The sequence below is a fragment of the Orcinus orca genome, chromosome 2 (assembly GCF_937001465.1).
Source record: "Orcinus orca chromosome 2, mOrcOrc1.1, whole genome shotgun sequence".
In the NCBI taxonomy this organism is placed as follows: domain Eukaryota; kingdom Metazoa; phylum Chordata; class Mammalia; order Artiodactyla; family Delphinidae; genus Orcinus; species Orcinus orca.
The window spans coordinates 25,491,676-25,517,411 of NC_064560.1; the positions used below are offsets into that span (position 1 = coordinate 25,491,676).

Below are 25,736 nucleotides of genomic sequence, written 5' to 3' on the forward strand. Positions count from 1 at the left end.
GCGCGTGCGGAGGGGGCGTGCTTACGGACTTCTCTGGCGGCCAATCGAAACGCGCACCCGGAGAAGGGGTGGCTACCGCTAGCGGGCCCCGCCCCGTCCGTGCTTCCGCTAGGGCGGAAGAGGCGAACAGAAACTTTCCCAGAGTTCCTCCGAGCTCGGGGACCCACTGAGGGGCTGCGGCAGTCGGGGTGGGGCGGGGCCGATGCTGTGGGCGGGGCATGCTGCGGTGGGCGGGGCTGTGGGCGGGGACGCGCGGGCCCCACCCCGTCCCCGCGGGTCCGCTCTGCTTGTGACCGGGACCGGCAGCGGCGGTCCCGCGGTTCACCTAATGTTTCGCCGGAAAGTGAAACCAGCGCGGGCTGCAGCCTCCGAGCGTGCGTTCGCGGCGGCCAGCGGGGCGCGTGGTCAGCCGGAGACCTGAGCGCCCGCCCGGGGCCGAGCCGGCAGGGCGAGGCCGGGGGCGTCCGGGGGAAGGGTCGGGGAGGGCCCTTGGGGGGCGGGGGCGGACCAGGAGCGGAGCCAGGGGCCATGGCAGCGCCCGCGGACCCAAGGCGGCTGTGCCGGCTGGTGCAGGAAGGCCGGCTGTGTGCCCTGCGGGAGGAGCTGCGGGCTGCGGGGCGCGCCGGCTGCGCGGGGCCGGCCAGGGACACCCTTCTGCATTGCGCCGCGCGCCACGGCCGCCGGGAAATCCTGGCCTATCTGGTCGAGGCCTGGGACCTGGACATCGAGGCTGCCAATCGAGACTACAAGCGGCCTCTGCACGAGGCTGCCTCCATGGGCCACCGGGACTGCGTGCGGTATCTGCTGGGCCGAGGGGCCGCGGTCGACTGCCTGAAGAAGGCCGACTGGTAGGTGGCGGAACTTGCGGAGAGACCCTCACCATTCCCCGCAGAATCGTAGATTCCCGCTCCTTGGTCGGCCTCCACGCCATAGCCCCTCAGCCTTCCCCTATTGAGCAGAACATGGTTGCTACCCTGATGGGGTTAACTGCTCCGATCTTCTGTTCCAGACTGCCTCCCATGATAGAGCAGAGAACAGTAAAGTACATGATCAGATAGAATATAAGCAAACTACAAATTGTCTATATGTCCTACGTATAGCACCAGGGCGGGATGTTCTTCTAGGAACATGTAGCTAAATGATTACTTCACCAGTGACATTGTTTTAACTTTATACTTTGAAATTCGTAGTTATAGGTTCTCAGAAATTTGGAAAGACATGGGAGAAGTCCCATGCACCTTTCCCCCATCTTCCCCCAAAGTTAACATGTTAACAGCCACAGTAAGGTAGCAAGAAGAAGGAACCGCAATTGCTACAATCAGTATACTTACTCGGATTTCACCAGTTATACGTACACATGTGTGTGTGGGGGGGTACTCTGTGTGATTTTATCACGTGTAGCCTTGCATGACCACCTCCACAGTCAACGATGCTCACCTGTAACCATCACACAAAGTAATTGCATTGTGTTAGATCCACATCGTTTTCAGTACTATGTCTGTCCACCTCCTTAGAGGTTATGAACATCTGAAGATTCATAACATAATGAAGTTCCTGAATGAATCCACAAGGGATTCCTGATCTGATATAAATAAGGAACACATCAGACAGCCAGATAACTAAACAAAGTGCATCTTGCCCACTGGCATGGGGGGGCGGGGGGCGTAGACCTGGTGACTTTTTGAGGTTTGCACTTTGGCTGTGACTAAGCACAAAACTGATTTTCTTATGCTTATCCAGTTCTATGGGTAAGGAAACAGTCTTCCCAAACAACCGTTAAAAGGGCACGTTTCATTTGATTGTGCTTAGGAAGTGCAGTTACAGTGAGACATTTTTGCCTGTTCTCACCTTGCTGGCTTTCTCAAGTCCCTTCCCTGGATTCATTCCCTCTGTGAAGCACTTCTTGAAGATTCCAGCCTTCATTTATCTGGGTGTCTCCCTCTTGATTTCTCATTCACTATCATTACTACATTACCAAAAATAAAAAATCAAAATAGTGTTGGTAATTAAGTAATGTCAAAGCAGTCTCAGAGGACAGATCCTGGCTGAGACCCATGTAGTTACGTTGCGCTTCAGCTGGGCCAGCCCCTGGGACAGGAGGTAAACAAGACCTGCCCCTGCTTCCGAGAGTCATAGCAGATGAGAAGGCAGAAGCACAAAATCACTGATGTGGGAGAAGAGGAGTTGATAGTGATGTAGTTCACTGTCCCATAGTTGTGGACACACATCAGTTCAGAACCTTATTGTAATCACGCCGTTTCATTTGCTCCACCAATGTAGGCTCCTTACGGCAAGGCACTTTGTCATCTGCTCTGTTTTAACTCCGTTTCAGAACAGTTTAATTATCGGTTACTGATTGAGGTGAATGGGATAAGTCCAGCAGAGTACCTCTTATGCAAATATTAAGCACAAACTGTGATTTTGACTAGTTCTATTCCAATTCAGTGCCATACTAAAAACTAGTTCAGAAACAACTTTGCCTCCTCAGTATTCCCCATCTGTAGGGGCACCCACGTCACAATCACTTTCCCCTTGTTAATTCTCCCAGGGCCCTCACGACAGGCAGGGAAGTTGCCAGCCAAAGCTGTTTTCCTGCTTCCCAGACTCTCGAGTCCTCTAGGTCTTCCGTCTCTGCCAAGGGTGTGCGTTTTTCTGAAGCCCTGGTCGAGCGCTTCTAATGCCTCAGCTGCCCTTCCGTCTGACAGCTTGTCCCGATTAATCTTAGGACTCCTCTGATGATGGCTTGCACAAGGAGGAATCTTGAGGTGGTCCAGGACCTCGTGGAGCATGGCGCCAATCCACTGCTGAAGAACAAAGATGGCTGGAACAGTTTCCACATTGCCAGCCGAGAAGGCAACCCTCTGATCCTTCAGTACCTGCTCGCTGTTTGCCCAGCTGCCTGGAAGACAGAGAGCAAGATTGGGAGAACCCCGCTGCACACTGCAGGTATGACCTGGAGCTGTGCGGGATGCCACCCACCAGGGAGCGAGGGGTTGGGGAAATGGCAAGGAATACGAGCAGCTTTGGGGTATTTTGGCAAACACTTAGTTTCTAAAACCAGTGTCACCGGGCCCTTAACATGCTCTTCTTTCTTGTTTTAGGTGACTTTTCACATACATTTGTCTTCTCCTCCCCAGTTAGATGGTAGGCTGGTTCTGTTCCTTACTAAGTCTTTGACCTTGGGCAAGGAACTTAGTCTCTTGAGCAGGTTTCCTCAGCCACAAAATAATGATAATGATGATGCCCATATCACAAGGTCGTAGGGATTAAGGCACATGCAAGGCCCTCTGTGCAGTGCTCCACACGCAGTGAGCACGGGACAGCTACAGCTGCTATTTTCACAACCATTTTGACATTATTATTATTAAAAGCAAAAGGAAAGGGGACTATTTCCTTTTATCTTCAGTAATACCTACTATGGTACTGTCCATTTAAATAAATATAGGTGCTTATAATTAAATACCAGGGCTCAATGGATGTGACTTATCTAGTGACAATGTTGAATATAAATCTGGACTACCATTTTCATTGTTTGGAGTAATTATCCTTAACTCTGAACTGTTTATTTGTAGATTATCTTAGTTGAAAGCAAAAGCACCACGGTATAAGACAAAAGGGGCACTAAGCAGACCAAGAGTCCAGGTCAAGACATTTAGAACATAATCTTTAGCCCTCTGGATAGCACATTGAATTAGAATACAGGGCTTTTAGGTTTCTCTGAAATCAATGCCTGTGACATGATGTAATTGAGGAGATAGGCACACAGTTATTCTGGCCACAGTTAGGGACTAAAGAATCCTTTATAAAACTTTGCACATGAGTGGAAAAACTTCTCTGCTCATGAATTGTTTGATGAACTACCCTGCTCTTGTGGAGAAACAGTCAGTGCCCAGTCATTCACACAAAATAGTGGAGAGTAGGTAGTCAAAATCTTTTTTTTTTTTTTTTTTTTTTTGGCCACGCCGTGTGGCTTGTGGGATCTCAGAGAAAGCTTGCAATCCTAACCACTAGGCCACCAGGGAACTCCCTCGAAATCTTTATTATAGAGGATAGTTATTTCTAGCAGGAGAATTAAATTCCTGGTTATTTTGTCATGGATTACTCTTAAAATGTTTTACATTTCTTGGGAAAAAACTGACTGGTCCTAGGGATTTGTAGCACGAAAGTGAGGAGGCAGGTTTAAGATTGAATGTTTGCCATCAGAGTCTCATAAAGACAAGATAATCAAGTGTGAGCCTTGTACCTGTTAAGTGAAAACATCACCCTTTACCACTCATCGAGCTAAATTTGTCTTTTTCTGGGGCCGTGGCAGTGTACCTAACTTAATACTCTTTCCTGGAAGTTACAGCTAGAGGGATGGGGCACAGAGAGGTGCCAGGAGGGAAGAAGCATTTTGGTTTTGTGCTAAAAAGCTCTCATTCTCAACTCTCTCCACCCAGCAATGCATGGCTGTTCAGAGGCAGTAGAGGTGCTTCTTCAGAGGTAAGAACAGAACAGCAGATTAAGGAAAATATTTGCTAATTGACAGTTAATATCAGTGCTGCATAATATCAGAGCTCAGACAAAATGTTCATAAAGAATCTAAGGTACCAAAACAGACATGAACAAAGGACTTAAGCAGATAAAGAAGGTGAAACAAAAATAGCTGACAAACCTGGGGAAACATTGGCCTTTTATCTGTTCATTCAACAGACATTCATATGCTCACTCAGCACTCACTGTACCAGGCACAGGGGCTACCACAGCAACAAGATAATGCGGTTTCCCCCCCAACCCATGGAACTCACAGATGGGCAGGGAAGATAGACGCTGCCCATGTCGTGTGAGTCTGATGAGCATTACAGGGAATTGCGAGGTCCCCACAACAGCATGGGACGTGGCCTAGGGGTGAGGGATCTTGGCCCCAGTGACACTGATGCTATGACCTGGAGGAGGCTGAAAATGGGGGCAGGGTGGAGGGGGCATTCCAGGCAGAGGTGACAGTACCGTGAATGCTCAGGGCCGGGGACAAACACAGTGCACGGAAGAGACCAAAAGAAGATAGGCACTTGCTGTGTCCCAAAAGTGACGGGGAGGCTGCAGAGGAAGGGCGATTCAGGGCCAGTGGGACACTGGGCACCACCTGAGGATTCCAGATCTTGTGCTAAGCGTATAAGATACCACTGAATAATAAGAGATTTTCATTTTTCAAAGATCCCCCGGTTGCAAAACAGAATGGATTGGAGGGGGAGCAAGCGTGGGTGCTGTGAACGCAGTCCGGCGGCTGTTGCAGTTGAACAGGAGAGATGGTGGTGGCTGGACCACGATGCTGACTATAGGGTGAAGAGAAAGGTCTGGAGACACTTGAGAGGTAGAATCACCAGATCTCGGTGAATAAAGGGACAAACGGAATGAGGGAGAAGGACGAGTCCAGGATGATGGCCAGGTGTCTTGTTTAAGCAGCTGGTGCTGTGCTGGTGCCACCTGCCGAGGTAGATGACACCTGGGGAGGAGGGGCAGGCTTGGGGAGAAGCTGGCAGTGTCACTTTTGGGCATGTTGAGTCACATGTACCTGTGAGACACCCAGGCAGAGACATCCAGCGGGCAGTTAGACACAGATTTTAGCCCAGAAGAGAGGTGTGGGCTGAGATACAGGAGGGGGCCTCGTCAACATGGAAGTGACGATTGAATCCATAGGATGGAAGTGGTTACCTAGGAGACGATGAGTGAAGAGGAGGAGGCCTCATGTAGTGCCCCGAAAGCATCACTGTGTAGGGCTTGCCTCCTATGCGTTGGGACTGTATACCTGCAGTCATAAATACTCCTTCCTTCATTCAACAGATGTTTTCTAAGCACTTCCTGTGTGTGTTAAGCACTGGGTGATAAGCAGTTAACACCGTTCTTTCCCTAACAGCCTTCAGGCTAGTGTGGAAGCCAAGTATAGACACACAATCACAGAAATGTCATAAAATTTCAAATGGTGATGATACTACAAAGGGAAAGTCCACAATGCTTTGCGGGAGCAGGGGTCGTCCTGTAGATCTGGGGGAGAAGATGGGCCTCTGAGGTCCTCCTGAAGCTGAGATTTGAAGGATGCCTTGGAGTGGCCAGGTGAAGAATGGCACTAGGATGTTCCAAGCAGAGGGGACCAGCAAGTGCAAAGGCAGCAAAGAGCCTGGCACCCTGGGGAGCAGAAGGAGGTGGGACAGGCAGGACCGTTGAAGGTAGGAACAGAAGAAGATGGGACAGGTGAGAGGTAGGGCCGAGAGGAAGGGGAGACAGGTGTGACCACGAGGAAGGTAGGAACGGAAGAAGGGAGGACTGGGGAGAAGGGAAGACGGGTAGGAATGAAAGCAGGTAGGACCATGAAGCAATAGGAACAGAAGAAGGAGGACAAATAGGCTGTGGGACCGAGAAGAAAGTGGGACTGGACAGAAGGGGGGTCGCCTTAAGCACAGGGAGGAGGGGCCAGAGGATCCCAGAGAAGTGAGTGGATGCCACATAATCCTGACCGTGGGAGGTCATGTTGAGGTTTTAGGCTTTGTCCTTTGTGGTTGGGAAGTAGTTAAAGCTTTTAACCAGGAGAGGCTGTACCCAAATTACATGGTGAAAAGATTACTCTGTTAGTGGTGAGAACAGAATGGCTGGGCCAGAACCAAAGAGAGAAAAATGGGTAGGAGGCTGTTGCGTGTTGACTTGGTCTTTTGTTTTCTTTTTCCCGGCTGCGCTGGGTCTCGGTTGCTGCACATGGGCTTTTCTCTAGTTGCAGCAAGCAGGGGCTACTCTTAGTTGTGGGGTGAGGGCTTTTTTTTTTCTTAACATCTTTATTGGAGTATAATTGCTTTACAATGGTGTGTTAGTTTCTGCTTTATAACACAGTGAATCAGCTATACATATACATATATCCCTCTTGCGTGGGCTTCTCATTGCGGTGGCTTCTCTTGTTGTGGAGCATGGGCTCTAGGCGCATGGGCTTCAGTAGTTGTGGCACACGGGCTTCAGTAGTTGTGGCACACAGGCTTAGTTGCTCCGTGGCAGGTGGGATCTTCCCAGACCAGGGCTCGCACCCGTGTCCCCTGCCTTGGCAGGTGGATTCCTAGCCACTGCGCCACCAGGGAGGTCCCTGTTGACTTGGTCTTAAGGGGTGAAGACAAAGATGGAGACAAGGATACAGTTTTGTTTAATATTTTGGATGTAGAATTGAGAGGTTTTGGTAATAGATTGGCTATGAGGGATGAGGGGTGACTTCAAGGTTCTGCATGAGAAGCTGGAGAGATCATGGTCCCAAAAATGTGACAAGAAGCTTAGAGGAGGAGAAGGTTTGCTGGGGAAACCAACCTGCTCTCGAAGAGCTCGGTACAGATACTGAGGTGGGGAAGGAGGGCAAGCACTCCAATTCTCACGGATCATCCATAAGGCAGGTGGTCAGGAGTCAGCACAGTTGGGTTTGAAGCAGTGACTGTTCCCAGCTGTTACTTTGTGTTTGGGCTCTAGGTGCCAGTATGAACCGGACTGCAGAGACAAGTGTGGCCTCACACCCTTCATGGACGCCATCCAGTGTGGACACATCGACGTAGCCAGGCTGCTCCTCGAAAAACACAAGGTATAGAAATGGTTTGGTTTTATCCCTTTAGTTCTTCCTACAAGTTTTAGATCATGGGATAAACAGGAAGCATTGTTGTTCAGATCATGGGTTCAAATCTCAGCTCTGCCACATCCCCCCCTCTGAGGTCCCCTTTACCTCTTTAAGCAGCAGTGTTTCCATTTGTAAAACAGGGTTACTATAAGGATTACATAACATAATGTACATAAAGCAGTTAGCAAAATAAGTATTCAATAAATAGTAGTTGTTTCGTAATAATAATAACAACGGACTCTCCCCAGTGACTCTATTTGTTTGGCACTTTAGCCTACAGCGTTGAATCTTAACCATTTTTTTTGGTTAGAGCATCCTTTGGGAATCTGACAAAAGCTTTGTATGTATCATGTGCCCAGGAAAATGTACGTAGACCACAGAGTTTTGCCAAAATGTCAGAAGTCCGTGGTCCCAGGTATCTCTGCTCCTTACTTTTGTTCATGTCTCTCCCAACCTCTAGGCTTGTGTTTCTGCTGAGGACTCCCTGGGGGCCCAGGCCATCCACCGGGCAGCAGTCACTGGGCAGAATGAGGCCGTCCAATTCTTGGTCTCTGAGCTTGGCATCAACGTAGATGTGAGAGCAGCCTCCACCCACCTCACAGCACTTCACTACGCAGCTAAGGTTTGTTTCTTTCCAGAACAGTGTTCCTGCTTCCTGAGGCTTGCCTAACTCTGTTGATGAGTAACCCTGTAGTCGTGGTTCTTTTGCTCGATCTCTATGGAAAAAAGAAATTGCCCATGACATACTCTTAAAATGGTCATGATTCTAAAGCCCTGTGGCCCTTTAAATAGAAACCTGCCTTTATTTGTTTCTGGGTAAAAACTGAGAAGAGCCCTTTACTCCATGTAATGTCTGGGCTCTGTGTTCCCTCCTGCCCTTTTTTGTTTTCAGGAATAATGTTATTTGAAGCCGTAAAAATCCATCGTATGAAATTCCTAGTTCCTTATCCTTTTACTGGTTTTCAGAAGATTTCTTTAAGGAAAGGGAATTGCATTTACTGGGCTCTCTGATGTATGAAGTATTGAAGACACACAAAAGTTTTCGCTAGAAAACTAGCCACTATCTTTAATATTATTGGCCGCCTGCCTTTACTTGTTTTCCTAGCAACAGGAATAAACATTTTTCTGGTGAACTGCACTCCCCTGCCTGTGTTCCCCCTTTGAGAACGTGGGTATACAGTTGAGGGTGGGCTAAGAGCATGGTCTATGGCCACGGGGATAAAAGCGAGTGGGAAGATTGAACCTGCAGCCTTGGTTTCAGTCTCAGCAGGTACTGACAGGCTAACTGGCTGGACAAAGGTATATCGATTGCTTCTCAAAGGACAATGCCAGCTATGATAAGAATCCCATCCAGGGGAGGTTACGCTCTTTTCCAGTTTATTTCTCCCCTAAAGATTTAGCAAAGAGTGTGTTTGCTTGGGACATTTAGAATTGTGCTTTCTGAGTAAATCACAAGATTTATACTCCTTACACTCAGGGAAACCCAACCATAGTGGTCAGTGATTTGGCTACAAAATTGATCATCTGTATTCTAATAACTAAACGTCACCTACATCTTTAATGATTTATGCTGAAGTTCGAGAGTAATGTGATGAGCCTTCCTTTGGATATGAAAATTCAGTTTCAGCAGTCGAGTATTTTAGAAGAAGCACCTAATGTGCATTAGAGTTTGTGTTTAAGGCTTGCTTTTGTTGTTACAGTGGTAACACCTTTATTTCAACTCTCAGGAAGGACACGTAAGCACAATCCAGACACTCTTGTCCTTGGGTGCCGACATCAACGCCAAGGACGAAAGAAATCGATCAGGTACGACCTCATTTTACACGTGCTTTGAAAATTATTAGTAAACTGAATGTAAACAATGTAAACAATGGACTTCTATGTTAAAATCATCACTTTTAATATTATTCCTCTAGTAGCTCAGCAACTTTTCCTTAAAAAAGCACCTCCTCCATTTGCAAAGCTATAGAACTACTGCTGTTACCATGGTAACGATGATGACTACTACTCCTTACTGCTGCTGGTATTACTGTTGTTGTTTTGATTATTTTAAACCACACAACGTATGTGACATCAAAGCACTTTCTATCTTAATCCATGATCACACCAGCTCCCCAGGTGTTACATAGATTCTTCATAGGTCTTCTCTCTACGGAATGTATTTTAAAACCTTAATCACTATAATTTTTTAGATTTTGGGCTCAGAAAGATATATTCAGAGCTAATTCCTTAGACCTGGACTTTAGAATAAACCTTCTCAGTAGCACTCTATGCACCAGTGTCCATCTTGCAAGGGTTAAGTAGGACCTTGTGATGCCTCACAACTCACTCCAGGGCTGCAGAGGAAGATCACTAAGTCCCAGGACACAAACTTTCTCCTAACGACAGGGGAGCAGGACCCAGGATCATGGCTCACAGCACATCAGAAACCCTCAGCGCCAATTTCTAACCAGAATGGGAAGATGTGTCAGCAGTTTTTCTTTCTGTTACGTCATTCTCACTCATGGTGATATTTTCACTTACACAGAGAATTCACAAAACTTTGAAAATGTCTTCTGTACTATTTAAAGTCTCCTATTTCTCATTAACTTACTTTGTTGTTTTAGACAAGTCTCTCAAATTCTCTCTGATTGGTTTTGTTACTTTTAAAACCATTTGTGACCAAGTCAGGTTAAAAGGAAAAATGTTTTGATCCAGAATAGGCAAAGTCATAGGGAAGAATATGGAACTATGAAATCTGTGCAGTTGAAAGAGTCAGTGTTTTTATCAGGGGCATCCTGCTCCCCAGTCAGTACTGCTGTAGGTGATGCACTGAGCTGGGTGCCTCTGTCCCCACCCAGCCCTGCACCTGGCCTGCGCGGGGCAGCACGCGGCCTGCGTCAAGTTCCTCCTGTGCTCTGGGCTCGAGGACTCTCTGGACATGACGGGCGCCCTGGCTCAGCAGCTCACACGGAGTCCGGACGTCCTTCAGTGCTTCAACCACAGCGCAACAGCGGAGGGCGTTTCCAGAGGAAAACAGTGAACCCACAGTAATCCACGTCCTGCTGCTTGAATCTGTTTGCAGATGCAATGAAATGGGCCAGTAGCCAGTGTTTTCTGCCCTCCCTCTCCTGCACTCCCCGCTTTGGTGGCGGATTCCCCAGGAATGAGGCGTCTGTCTTCCTGGCTGTATGACTGCACACCGCACGATCGGAATCTTTCCATAATCTCTGATTCACTTTTTCTGCCCTTCCAGTGGAGTCAGATGATGTTGATGAAGTCGGTGTCTGGAATCCTTAGAGAAGCATGAAAATACAGTGTACATACTGTTATGTATGTGTGTGAAATGTTTTATAATCAAGAGTGTGTGGTGAGGCCATGATAATAATATTTAGAATATAGCAATTTCCTATTGCCTTGAGAGTTAAAACATAATTGGCCTGTATACTTTCTTCTTTCATGGGCTTTTCATTGGCATTGCAATGGTTTAACTTTTGGCTTCAAAGCCTGGAAGGAAATGCTGGGATCTGTTTACATAGACATTTACAAGGAATGGAAACGTTTCTATAGTCTAAGCACTGCTCCTTGAGCTATAATGTTTTAATCTTGAGGTTATTATTTTTTTAATGACAAGTTCTGAATTGGCTCCCTTTGGATAATAAAGGCATCTCAAAACGCATTGAAGATATTTACAAAGCCTTTCCACGACCTCATTTGAAAAATGGGGTTTGTCCCACAGGTCACATTTCCTGTCCCACCTTCCACCTGCCCACGGAAGCTTGTGGCTGTCCAGAAGTGAAACACTCGACATTGTAACTTCGAAAAATTTTGTAGCAACTTAAACAGATTGAAGAAAGGATGAGTCCTCAGGCATTTGGATTCTTTTCCTGTTTCTTTTCCTTTTCTTTTTTTCTTTATATGCAAATAATAATTATTAGTCCAAGTCAATCTGTTAAAAAAGCGTTTGCATCAATCAGAAGCAAGACTCAGTCCCCTCGTTCAGTGTCATCTGGTAAGAACTCATCGCACGCCCTCACCCCCGTTCTCAGCATCGTGCCAGGCTGGGCAAATAGCAGGAATGTCCAGTTCTCTGTTATTCCCAGGTGGTGCTGGCTGATTTTTATCCCTAACAACCAGATAAATGTGCTGGTAGAAACATGACTGGGACCTCTGAATCACACACTGTCTCCATCTGCACCTTCTCCAGCTGCAGTTAACCGTTTCCTGTTGCTCCAGAGATGTCTTCGTGTCCCTGCCTTTGGGTCTGAGGATGGCCTGTTACGTGCATCCCTACTTGCAGGTGGGACAGAAAGACCGGTCTGGGGCCGCCCTTCTCCCCTCAACACACACGTGAAGCAGCTTTTTCTTTGCAGTGACTGCACACAGGTGTGTTCCCACCCGAGCTGTGCCTCTGCCTTACACACTCGCCATGATGATGGTCTGTCGGGTTATGCTTGGTTCTCCAGTACACGGCTCTCCATTGAAAACGCCCCTGTAGCGTGGACAGGGCTGCTGGATGCTGCTGCCAAAGCTACTCGAGAGCCAGAGAGGGCAGTGATGATAGTAACATTCATTGTGGCAAAGATAGTGGTGATGATATAATTACAACCTATTACCGCAGTAGTAATATATTGAGAATGCTAATGACAATGGTGGTGATCATTAGTATTATTCTCTCACTTCCTAATTATAGGTACTTTTCTCACTTCCTTTGGGTGTTAAAAGTGGGGCCCGTCCCTGGCCACCAGATCTAGAATTTTGTTCCCTCCTTCAACATTTTATATCTTCTTCCCTTAGTTCATGTTTTCTCCATAGCATTTACCACTGTGGAATATACCAGCTGTCTTGAGTTATTTATTTTCTCTGTTGTCTGTCTCACCCACGAGAATGTAAGCTCCTTGGCCAGGGTTTTTGTGTCTCTTGCTCACTCACTATATCTACAGGGCCCAGAACAATGCCTGGCACATGGTAAGGTTGTAGATCATGAGATAGCCAACGAGTGAACGATAACTTCTGTTTCTTGACCACTTGCTGTGTCCTGGATGCTGTGCTGAGTGCCTTTCCTGGCCAGTCTCGTTCCATCCCTGGCTCTTAAGAGGGGCAGCCCCTCCTAATTATCCTCCATCTCAAGCATCCTTTCTCATCCCGACCTCCTTAGAGAAGAGCCTGTGCTTGGTTCCCGGTTCATGGGCACTGCCGGCCCCTGCCGCCCGGCTTCCTCACTGCTGCTTTTAGGTCACCGGGACCCAATTGCCAAATCAAGTAACGTGCCTTTAGCCCTCATGTTACTGATCCTTTCAGTTCAATTATCAATCACTCCCACCTTCCGGAAGCTCGTTTCTTGTCACCTCCGACAACACGCTTCTGGGTTTTCCTTTCTGACCTTCCTTTTCCGTCTCTGTCGTGAGCGCCTCTGTCAGGGCCTATCCCATACATGCTTCTGTCCCCGCTCAGCACTGTCCCTGTGCCGAGTGTGCCTCCACCCGTCTCATCCACTCTCATCTCACTGCCCCCTGCCCGTTGAGTCCCTCCAGCCCTGACCCTCTGCTGCCGGCTGTACGTTTTTGCATGAATGTCCCAAGGCTGCCCCACACTCAACTCGCTCAAAACCTAGCCTCCCCCTAAAATAAAAAATTTAAAAAAACATTGTAAATCAACTATACCCTAATATAAAGTAAAAAATTGTAAAATAAAAAACCCAAAAAAACCCTAGCCTCCCCCAAACTGTGTACATTCATTCTGCGCCTGCTGTCTGAGCTGTGACACCGCCCTTCATCCCGCCTCCCCGGGTCCCTTCCTTCTACAGGAGGCCCGGCCAGTCTGGTCAGCTCCATCCTTATGGTGACTCCCTGGTTCAGGCTTCACATCCAGACCGCTGCTGCCACAGCCCAAGTTCTCCTCCTGCGCCCCCTCAGATGCATTCCCCGCACAGCCATCGGGGCTCTGATGTGACCAAGGGCGCTGACCGCCGATGCTGGCTGCCACCTTCACCAGGGTTCCCAGCGCCTCATCCATGACCCACGTCCAGAGACCGTGGCCGGTCCTTCCGAGAGCACAGCTGATCCACGTGAGAGGTCAGAGCAGAAGCCGGAAGGGATACAAAGAATTGCTGTCATTTGAAAATAGCTGGGACCCAACACACATTACCAAAAAAAGTTATACAAGACAGAAGTAGAAAAGGGATTGCAACATGGAAAAGAAAGCACAAAACTCACACTCAGAAAATGAGAGCTCTGCTGTTGGGGCGCGGGGGGAGCAACACTTTATCCAGCCTGCTGTTCCTAGATCCGCCAGCAGGTGGCGGCACAGAGCAATGTCCCTTTTATTCGCCCAGGCTTTTTTTTTTTAATAGAGCCCATTGTAAAATATAAAAAAGTAAAGGAGAAAACAAAACCGATCATCCCGCTGCCCTGAAATGACCACCCTTACTTCTTCCTAGTCTTTGTAAATGTACATAGTTGAGATGATGCTGTATGTGCGGTTTACCCCAACTTTACATCTCAAGCACATCCTAATACTCTTCAGAATTCTGTGACCTTTTACTTTAATGGCTGTCTAATGCCCCATCGTATGACTGTCCACACTTATTCCTTTATGTTGTCATTTTGGGGTTATTTTGTCTCGTTAAGATGAGATGTAGATGGGATAACCAGTGAAGCTTTGTCAAATTCGACTGGAAGCAGGTTTAGGGAGCGGGTCCTTCGGGAGGTGGGGGAGGGGGACCGGAAGTCCGTGGAGGCCAAGCTCCAGGCGCACAGGAGAGCGGAGGGAGGGTAAGGAGACAGCTTCAGGTGGACCCACACAAACACCTCAACTGACATCGGTATTTAGAGGGAGTGGGGTTGGTGGAACACGTGTGTTACATTTTCTACCATCGCGAATAACAATGTGAACTTACATTTGACGGTCTGTAGACTTGTTAAAATTGCTTTCATAAGCCGGCAAGGGTGTGGAGGGTTCAAGACCCAATTTGAAAGAGGGATGTGATGTTTATCGAGAAAAACGAGGTAGAAGTGGGGCCTGGCCTTTGACCTGAGCCGTGACAGTAGGCTTTGCTTGGCCTGCATGAGGAAGGCCTATGGGAAAGCATTTGTAACATCCCCCAGAAAGGTGATTGACTTTGTAACATGGACAGGCCAAGGGCTTCCTGAAAAGAGTGCTGGGGAATATTTACACTCTTCAGCCACCCAGGCGCTGCCACGGGGCCTTTTCTGGCCTGAGAACGTCAACCTCAGGGTGGACGCAGGCATTTCAGCCAGCCTCGTGGTGTGAGCTAAACCTCTTTTTCCTTCTTCCCCGTCTCTGGAAGACTCAGAGCATACTTAAGGGTGGGTGGCATCCCGGGGGGCACATGAAACAAGATGAAAAATACCGCAGAGTGGTGATTACCTCTTGTTCAGGGTTCACTGCTCCAGGCGTTCCTCGCCCGGTTACCAGGATGGCCTGAGGACCAGTGGTACTGCTGGCAGGATCAGGGCGCCTCTCCAGGCTCTGCAGTTAGCAGAATCCAACTCACATCCAGAAGTGTGGCTGGAAGGGAGCCCAGGAAACGTGGTTTATAATCTTCCTGGTACTGCAGCGTAGGAAATCCCATAAAGAGGAGGTGGCGTTTGAGTCCACACACCCACCATACTCAGTGTTGCTGGAATACCTTAGCAAATCTACCACCTGGGACCAGCACAGCCCCAGGGGCTAGTCACTAATGCCTATAAGATAATCCCCCCAAAGGAGAATCATTTCAGTGTTCTTGGGACTTCAAAAGTAGCCAAAGAATTCAAGTGACAGTTTATGGCAGAAAATCTTTTTCAGTTATTGAAATTAGGGCATAACTAAGAACATTCAGAATACCACACACACAGTTTAGGTGGTCTTGGTATAACTGGTAGGGGTGGGACAGCAGTGACTGCAAAATGAAAGTAGTTAGCATGTACATGCTCTGTTAGGGGAGACTAAGGGGAAACAGGTGTTCAGCCTAGAACATTCCAGTGGATTTCCTATGAAGTCAATGTGTCCTGAGTTTAACTTTGAAACAAATTTAAACATTGAAATTAATTAATTAATTAAATAAAATCTACCACCTGGGAAAGTGCCTGATTCCCACACACATCACCAGAGCTGTGCTACCACGTTCTTATTTTCTACTAACTTGATATACCATCTCACTGTTGTAATCCTGCATTTCTTTAATTATGGATCAGACTGAAGATCTTTAGATTGATTTACTGGCCATTTACATTTTTTCAGTTTTTATCAGCATTCGTTAGCTATGACCTAGTCAACAACAAACTACCACAAAATTCAGTGGCTTAGAAAACAACTGTTGATTTCTCCAGAGGCTTCGGGTCCTCCGGTGGTTTGCTGATCCTACCTGAGCCGGGCGGGTGGTGTCCTGTCGCTTGAGCCAGCCGTGCAGGATGGAGTCGGCTCTGCTTTGTGTGGGTCCCTTCCTCAGTCAGGCTGGCCCGGGCTTGCTCTCCTGACAGCGGCAGGGATTGGACAGAGGAAAAAGAGACTCCAGTGCCCTTCTGTCTCTGCCCTGTGTGTGCAGACACTCCCATCCCATCAGCCAAAGCAAGTCCTCCTGCCAAGCAGAGCATGCGCCAGAGGGCACCACCCAGAGCCTGGATACTGGGAGGCCATTGACTGAGACCACTGGTGAAATCAACGTCTTGCATTATATTTGACTGTTGTTTTGTTTGTCTTGATTTGTGAGAGCCTTTTTTATATCGAATGAATTAGCCCTACACAAAATTCACGTGGTAACTAAAATTTTTGGTGTGCATTTATAAGTGGAGAAAAAACAGACTACAGCATTGCAGAGATAATTTCCTATATATCTCCTTTTTTAGAAAACCTCTTTTGAATAGATATGGTCGTACATAGAGGCTAACTAAAATTCTTGGAGTGGAAAGACACCGCCTGGATGCAGTGGGGTATGTCTGTTTGGATTAGTCTCTGATAACTTCAGAGCACCTCTCAGATTCTAGAGCATTCACCTGTGCCAGACTACAGCATGCATGGACTTCATTTTTCCCCGTTTTGCTGAAAATCCACAATCAACTAAGATTCAGATGAACATAAAAGACCTAGGAACGAAGTCCAGCTTGCAGGTTACCCTGTCCCTTGGTCCACAGCTCTGGTCTCGCTCTCTCCCCATTCTTCCAGCTGACGCGGGCTTAGCTAGCTCAATTTAATCATTTAACATTAGACTGAAACAAAAATCACTTAGTAAGAAAGGTCCGCAAGTAAAGAAAAACACATACTCCAAAAGCAAAGAAGAATGGGCCTCCATGAGTGTGGATCCCATATTTTCTCAAAAACACCTTCCTGACCTTGTATGCATGCATGTGGGGAGGGAAGATCAATAAAACATTTACACACATAACTTTTCCTTCTCAGAGCTTCCATCCACTCTATTCACACCTCCTTTGTTGCCTACGTTAGTTACAATATAAATTCTCCCATAGCAAATACCCAAAATAACAGAGGCATAAACACAAGTGTATTTCTCTCCCAGGTAAAAGCCTGGGCAAAGCCAACCTAGGGTGGGTTAGGACAGTTGGGGACAGACAGACCCCCGATGTCAGTTGTCCAGGCCCTAAGACTGCTCACCAGCCTGTAAAGGGAGTTGCACCCCCGTTTTAGGAAGGCAGGTGTAGGGACTTCCCTGGTGGTGCAGTGGTTAAGAATCCGCCTGCCAATGCAGGGGACACGGGTTCGAGCCCTGGTCCGGGAAGATCCCACAGGCCGCGGAGCAACTAAGCCTGTGTGCCACAACTACTGAGCCTGCGCTCTAGAGCCCACGAGCCACAATGACTAAAGCCCGCACGCCTAGAGCCCATGCTCCGCAACAAGAGAAGCCACCACAATGAGAAGCCCGCGCACTGCAACGAAGAGTGGCCCCTGCTCACCACAACTAGAGAAAGCCCGCGTGCAGCAATGAAGACCCAACACAGCCAAAAATAAATAAATAAAAATAAATGTTTTAAAAAACCTTTAAAATTTTTTTAAATTTTTTTTAAAAATTAAAAATGAAGGCAGGTGTATCATTTCCATTCCCATCCCGCTGGCCACAGCTTAGCCATGATAGCTGGCAGAGAATCAAAGTTGGGGGCCAGATGGGGTCTCTGCCACGTGCCATTTTCAGAGCTGCCTTGATGAGGGCTGTTTGTGTGCCTTCCGTGTTCATTGTGAGGATTCAGTGGGGTCGTGCTTGAGGTGACCGGCACATGGTAAGCACATGCATGTCACCTGTGGGCATCTTCCCCGGTAACAGCAGCAGGATAAAGAGTCAGGGCTGACGCCCTATGGAGGCATCATTTGTATTTTGTGTCCCGAATTTTCTTTCTCTTTCCTTTCTTGGGGACATCTCCCCACTTGGCCCTCACGTGCCTCCATTTTCTTTTTTTTAATCATTCTTTTTTAAATTAATTAATTTACTTATTTATTTATTTGGTTGCGCCAGGTCTTAGTTGCAGCAAGCAGGCTCCTCGGTTGCGGCTCGCCAGCTCCTTAGTTGCAGCTCATGGGCTCCTTAGTTGTGGCTTGGCAGCTCCTTAGTTGTGGCTTGCAGGCTCCTTAGTTGCGGCATGCGAACTCTTAGTTGCAGCATGCGTGTGGGATCTAGTTCCCTGACCAGGGAGCGTACCCGGGCCCCCTGCATTGGGAGCGTGGAGTCTTAACCACTTCGCCACCAGGGAAGTCCCCCTCCATTTTCTTTACTGAAAAGAAAATTTCATCTCAAAATCTTTATCTATGCTAAGATGTTAATAAATGAATGAAAAACTCAAATTTTACCAGTCCCTGAGTAATCTGCATTTTACCAGGGATCAAATTATTAAACTGAACGAATGAAGCTCTCGAGCTGAAATGCATGCACCATTCAAAATGTAAAGAGGGATTTTAAAAATGTGTTCTGGGCTTCCCTGGTGGCGCAGTGGTTGAGAATCCGCCTGCCGATGTGGGGGGCGCGGGTTCATGCCCCGGTCTGGGAGAATCCCACATGCCGCGGAGCGGCTGGGCCCGTGGGCCGTGGCCGCTGGACCTGCGCGTCCGGGGCCTGTGCTCCGAAGCGGGAGAGGCCGCAGCAGTGAGAGGCCCGCGTACCACAGGAAAAAAAAAAAAATGTGTTCCATCTGGGCCTTTCCTCCTATCTTCCTACTTGAGACGTTTTCCATCCCTTTCATGACTACGTCTTGTTAACATTGTCTCCTTTCAGCATCTCAGGTGGGTCTGCTTTTCTCCAGGTCCCCTGCTACCCACCCAAGTTCCAACCAGGATCCTCTTGTTCCAGTGACTATGGCTGCGCAACATTTTACCCCAGAGTCTAACGGTTCAAAGCAACGTTTCCCGTGCTCATGGACGCTGTGGGTCAGAGATTCAGACCAGGCATGGCGGGTGGCTCGTCTGGTGTCCATGTGGCTGGTTGGCGGCCACAGGTCTTCGCAGGGGCTTCCACCGGAGGCCTCTCCCTATGGGCTGGTGTGAGCTTCTTCACGGAGTGAGACTGGGGTCCCAGGGGTGAGCATGCGGGGTGGGGGGAGGGCAGGGCAGGCAGAATCCACACTGCCTTTCCCCACCTGCCTGGGAAAGTCACGCAGCATCACCTCCCCACCTGCCATCCGTCAAGGCCGGCTGGGAAAATCTCACCCAGGAGCCAAGGGAGACAGCCTCCACTTCTTGGGGGGAGTCGACAAGTTCCAGAACAGGTGGGACAGCAAGTGAGCCCCTTTCCACGTTGCCCCCCCATTTCTCTCTCACCTGAATTCCTATAATGGCCTCTGACTGGTCTCGCTTCTTCCACTTTGGTGCTTCGCTTTGTGTAATTCTCACAAGCAGCCCAAAAAGCTTATAACAGATTATATTGTGCCCCCACTACCCACCGCTAACTCACCAACTTCACTTGGGGTGGAGCTCAGTCCCATGCCACCCACCGCGTAGAAGACCTCTGGGTCCCACTTCCATGTCGAAGGCCTGCCTTCAGTTCCCCAAACTGACCAGATTTTCTTACCCCTCAGTGTCTTCTGGAAATTTCTCTTGACTTGTCGTGTGGGTTCCTCCTGTTCATCCTGGCCCCTGAGCACCACCCCCCAGAGAAGCCGTGCAGGACCCCAGCCTCAGAGCAGCCCTTCTGCAGCACTTTGTCCCATCCCTTCACGCAGCTGTTCATAACTGCCCGGATAATGCGGTGCTTTCCTACGAAACGAAAACCCACGGGATCAGCATCCACATCTGCTTTGCGGTTGGCATAGTGTGGAATGAATGAATTCCACAGTGAGGAGCTGTGGGAAAAGGACCAGCGTCTGCCCTCACGAGTCTGATGTCTGAGAGAGGAGCAAGGCTTGTTCTGTGACTATGTGACAGGCACAGTGTGCTGGGGGCCAGGAGAGGAGACAGCTTCACAGAAGACGTGTTATCTGGGCTGGGCCTCGAAGGATGGAAAGAATTTTGATTCGTGGGCTTTCTGAGCGGAGTCCACAACAACGATATGATATCGTGAGCTTGGGGCTGCCAGAGAAGATGCAGTTACATCTGAATTTCAGGTAAACCACGGGTACTGTGTAGTATAAATATGGCCCAGATATTTCGCAGGATATAATTACACTAACAAAGTATTCGCGGTTTATCTGAAATTCAGGTTTAAGGGGGTGTCCCGGGTTTTCACTTGCCAGGTCTGGTGACCCTAAGTGAGACTCCAGTTCACGGAGCATCCTTGCCTCTGCTGGGCAGTTTCTGCTGAACAGTGGCCCCTTTGTTTCCCGTCTCACAAACAAGGGACAGAGACAGCGTGAAAAGTCATGTGACTCCTCTGTGGGTATCTCAGCCCCTCGAGATGCCATGTTCAGGTGCCCCCGAGCTCACCCATGCCGAGTCAGAGCAGGTGTGTAGGATGAACGCCAGGAACCAGGCTTGGGTGGCAGAGGACTCTCCCTGCCTTTCACTGTCTGGGAGACTGCACCAAGTGACTCAAGGTTCTCATCTGCACAAAGGCCACAACACCCACCCGGCAAAATCTCCAGAGTACAACGCCTGGCACATTGAAGGGGCTGAGCGAAGAGTTGGCACCGTGGCATTGTTATTTTGTTTGTAACCTGTCTTTAAAAGCATCTCCGTGGCTTACTGTGTGGTGTCAGTTTCCCCGATAGCAACAGGGAACAGTATTGTCAAAATGTTTCAGATCTTAGAGTTTTAAGTCTAAGAACCCATCCAGGGACTTCCCTGGCAGTCCAGTGGTTAAGACTTCGCCTTCCAGTGCAGGGGGTGTGGGTTTGATCCCTGGTCGGGGAGCTAAGATCCCACATGCCTTGCAGCCAAAAAACCGAAACATAAAAAAAACAGGAGCAATATTGTAACAAATTCAATAAAGACATTAAAAACGGTCCACATCAAAAAAAAAAGCACCCATCCAATCCAGTGGAGGCTCAGCAAAGTTCAATAACTTGTCTGCCCTACAGCCAAGTGTCTGAAAACCCAGCTGGCGCCCTGCCCTCTTAGTCACGGGTGTGACGCTCCCCGAACGTCCAGTCACCCAGGCATTTCTGCATGAAGGCATCAGGCTGCATCGCTACCTCTTTCCAATAGTTGGGAGATTTTCTCTCTTTTAAATATCAGTGAGAGGGAACCTCCCTGGTGGCGCAGTTGTTAAGAATCTGCCTGCCAACGCAGGGGACACGGGTTCAATCCCTAGTCCGGGAAGATCCCACATGCCATGGAGCAACAAAGCCCACGTGCCACAGCTACTGAAGACTGCGTACTTAGAGCCCATGCTCTGCAAAAAGAAAAGCCACCACAATGAGAAGCCCGTGCACCGCAACGAAGAGTAGCCCCCGCTCACTGCAACTAGAGAAAGCCCGCGCGCAGCAACGAAGATCCAATGCAGCCCAAAAAATTAATAAATATTAGTGAGAATTGTGCCGAGGCAGGAATTTCAGTTTCCCACTCCATCTGCCGGAACATAATCCAGAAGTTGTCTTTTCTCACTGGCCTCAGCACCGAACTTGTGAGCCTGACTTCTCGGTGGGGTGAATTTCCTGCCGCCTACACACACACACACACACACACACACACACACACACACACACACACGTCTTACTCATTTTTTTCAGCGTGTAGGACACCCCCCCATGATAATAACCAAACACTTTTACTATGCAGGTGTCCGAAATAGTAAGTGGATCGAAAGTGGGTTGCTAATGACAGCAGGCAAACAGCCCGACCACATTTCCCCTGCTTTGCCTTTTGGTTTTCACTTCAGTTTTGTTTTGCCAAGTCAAAGGAGCTCACAGGAGAGGCCGGGCTGCCAGGCCCGACAGCAGGGCCTGAGATCGTGTACCTGGGGCTCTTCTACAGTCAGCATCTGCATTGCTTGGGTTAACTGATCTTCACCATATTTTTCCAAATGTCAGGGAAGAATGGGACCAGGGAGAGAGGAGCAACTGATTGTGACATGAGTTTCTCAGACGTCCCAGCTTTGTGACCCATTGCAACAGCTCGGCTGGTTTACCGTGGGGACGTTGCCCACCTGCCAGTGTCCAATAATGGAACAGGGGTCCCCAGACCTCAGGGATCAACAATAATCTTCCCTTTTCTCTTAATCCAAAGATGGGGTGGTACACTCTGTAGGCAAGTAACATCCTTCGAAACGATTAACCCATGAGGAAGTGGGGGGAAGGGCCAGGGACAGGGAAGGACCAAAAAAAAACAACAACCCACAAATCATCTCGAACCAGTTCTTCTTTACAAGTGGTTTTCAAGCAACTAACAAGATCCTATTCTCTAGATATTTTCACGGGGCAAATCACAAAACAAATCGTCCCCCTGGCAGATTGGCGAGTAAATACATCCAAGGCTATGTTATAAACGAAATACCCAGTTCTACAGGAAGGCTTGAAAAATACCTCTGAGTAAAATAAGAGGAAGTTATGAGGAGGTTGTGATTTAGAGTGCGTTCAGAGCAAAGATTTGAGAGGGTGCTCCCTGAGAAGCCATCATCACCTTCTGTTCGCTCTGTTTCCCATGAGGGAAGAAGAGGTTTCCTGAAGAAAGTAGCATCTTTGGGTCGACCCACGTGGGAGATGAGGTGTCAGGAGCCACTGACCCAACTCCCAGGCTCAGAATTGTGAGATTCCTGGACCAACCAAAGACTCACAGTTGACTCTTCTTTAAAAAAAAAAAGAGACAGAGAGAGAGATCTCACGTGATGATTGTTGATAAGACCAATTCCTCTAGTTTATCCCCTCTGAGGTGGTCACCATCCTTCCTGACAGCCAAGTCCAGCTAGACAGCACACACAGCTTCCCCTCAGATAAACAGGAAAGAGAGAGGAGAGGGAGAAGGCAGGTTATGGAAGGAAATTATTATTTACGCAGATGAAAATAGCTGGGTGATTCCACATTTTCACTGCGGGAGGAAGGAGTTGCCATTTGATAGGACAGCTGCTCTTCCCATCAGAGAGCCTGGTAACTTGTGAAAAGCTAAATACAGTGCTGGTTTAGAATTGGGTCTGTGCCGGCCTCAGTGTGAGCACGAGTTTTAAGAATTAGATTTTTTTAAATGCAATTACCAAAGACAGAAAAGGTGTAGCTAAAATGGGTGATTTATTCAACAAGGACCTGCTGTATAGCACAGGGAACTCTAAATATTCTGTAATTACCTATATGGGAAAAGAATCTGAAAAAGAATGGATATATGTATATGTATAACTGAATCACTTAGCTGTACACCTGAAACTAACACAACATTGTAAATCAACTATACTCCAATATAAAATAAAAACTAAATTTTAAAAAAGACTAAAAATATAAAATGGGTGATTTAAACTTTTTTATTGCTAACTATACAAAATGAATACATGATCAAGTGCAGGAAAACGTAAAAGGGCAGAAAAGGCTTACGATTTTAAATGTTTATTAAAATAAAAGTGTAAGCATGCAAATAACACAAACAATATAGAACTATGAACACAGAAAGTGAAAGTTCCCTGTTATCCTTTCCAGAACCAACCAGAGGTAACAGCTTAGTGAGCAGTTTTCCAGATTTTTATCTATATGTATGTAATCAAATACATACATCTGCAGGGGAGGGTACTACAAAAACTATGATCATAATTTAATACTTTCTTTGGGGGGTTCACTTTCTTTTTCTCTCATAACTATATCTTGGACATCCTTCCATGCTAGTACTTTATAGGCACACCTTACACTTCTCAACTGCTACATAGGGTTCTATTGAGTGGGTATAATTGCAGGTGCACATTGTAACCCAAATTTTATCTAATAGCATTATAGTCAAACCAAAAGGCAATTTTTTTTTTTTGAGGTACGCGGGCCTCCCACCGCTGTAGCCTCTCCCGCTGTGGAGCACAGGCTCCTGACGCGCAGGCTCAGCGGCCATGGCTCACGGGACCAGCCGCTCCGCGGCATGTGGGATCTTCCCGGACCGGGGCACGAAGCCGTGTCCCCTGCATCGGCAGGCGGACTCTCAACCACTGTGCCACCAGAGAAGCCCCACCAAAAGGCAATTTTAGGGGATTCAATGTAATCATACTCTCATTACACAAATACAGTGTTTCTACTTTTTCATACTTTTTTCCTGCCCTCGTCCATCTGCACACACGTTCCCATCACTCGTTCATTTAACCGCGAGCCTCTCACGGAACCCCTGCTCTGAGGGCTGCTAGGTGCTGCCAGGTCCTAGGGACCAGGCATGGCTGGTTTTGGGAGGGAACTGACAAAACAAGCAAACGTATCAAGCCCTCCAGTTGCTCTGTAATTTAAAGTTAAATGTAAACAGGCCTTTTGTACAAATGTTACATACCTTCCTGAAAAAGCAAAAGACTCTCATTTCTGAGTCCACCTGCTGATGCAGGGGACACGGGTTCGTGCCCCGGTCCAGGAAGATCCCACATGCCACGGAGCGGCTGGGCCCGTGAGCCATGGCCGCTGAGCCTGCGCGTCCGAAGCCTGTGCTCCGCAACGGGAGAGGCCACAACAGTGAGAGGCCCGCGTACGGCAAAAAACCAAAAACAAACAAAAATACTCTCATTTCTGTCAGATGCTTTTATCGAAGGCAGAATTCCCTTTCCCTGTCCTGGGTCTGTTTAGTCACAGTGCGTGGGAATCCCGGGAATGGGGTGGGAGGGCAGTGCTAGGGTTTGGTGTCTGTTTGTTCGTGACAGCGTTTAGCAAGCTGGTAACTTTACCTCACTGTTCTCACAGTTCCTCTGGGGCCTGACAGGAAGTGGACTGTTTTTTCCTGCGGATCCTCCGGGCCACTGCTACGCTACAAGAAGTGTCAAGTGTAGAAGCTGCAGACACATCACCTATTCAAACATAAAGATAGACTCGGGGACTTGGATTATTATGAGAACAGAGATGCTAAACTCTTAGTAGGTAATAAGTATTTTACTCTTTTGTGAGAAAATATGTCATATTAAGAAATTAAGTTGTTTATTTAGCACACTCAACAATGGATATTTAATACTATTAGTGTTTATTAAAATGCTTATGAGGCATTTAAAAATATTGTATATCAGACTTGCTAAAAATTGAAATTCAATATCAGACTTGCTAAAAATTGAAATTCAAAAAATTCAAGTAACTAAGTTTATTATGAGTAAAGAGGAATTGTGGAAAGGGGCACAGTGCCTTCTGGAAACTTTTAAAAACAGCTTTATATAATTCACACGGCATACAACTTACCCAGTTAAAATGTGGTTTTTAGTGTATTTACAGATACTTACAGCTCTCACCGATTTTAGAACATCTTGAGTCGATTTTAGAACACCCTCATTGCTCAAAAAGAAACCCCATGCCTTTTAGCCATCATGCCCCTCCTCCCCACTCCCACCGCCAGCCCCTGCAACTGCTAATTTACATTCTACCTCTATGGATTTGCCATTTCTGGACATTTCATATCAACGGAATCACACGTCAAGTGGTCTTTTGTGACTGCTTCTTTCATCGGCTCAATGTTCCCAAGGTTCGTCCAGGTTGGAGCATGTATCAGCATTTCATTCCTTTTTATGACCAAATAATATTCCATTGTTTAGATAAACCACACGTTGTTTATCCGTTCATCAGCTGATGGACATTTGGGTTGTTTTTACCTTTTGGCCATTACGATTAATGCTGCTATGAACATG

At 47.7% G+C, this 25,736-nt stretch overlaps 1 protein-coding gene across 2 annotated transcripts; it reads left to right on the forward strand.

The window, feature by feature from the left end:
- The first annotated feature begins 239 nt into the window (after positions 1 to 239).
- Positions 240 to 20,991, forward strand: ANKRD16 (ankyrin repeat domain 16). Of its 2 annotated transcripts, XM_033409102.2 has the most exons (8): positions 240 to 848; positions 2,726 to 2,946; positions 4,440 to 4,482; positions 7,474 to 7,582; positions 8,076 to 8,237; positions 9,343 to 9,421; positions 11,802 to 11,980; positions 19,612 to 20,991. In XM_033409102.2, exons 1-8 carry the CDS (start codon positions 529 to 531, stop codon positions 19,843 to 19,845), a joined length of 1,347 nt encoding a protein of 448 aa, XP_033264993.1. In that variant the 5' UTR covers positions 240 to 528; the 3' UTR covers positions 19,846 to 20,991. The 2 variants fall into 2 exon arrangements, with proteins under 2 accessions (XP_033264993.1, XP_004281761.1); XM_004281713.4 differs by lacking the exons at positions 11,802 to 11,980; positions 19,612 to 20,991 and adding an exon at positions 10,456 to 11,273 and having other exon boundaries at positions 244 to 848.
- The last annotated feature ends 4,745 nt before the right edge of the window (positions 20,992 to 25,736 follow it).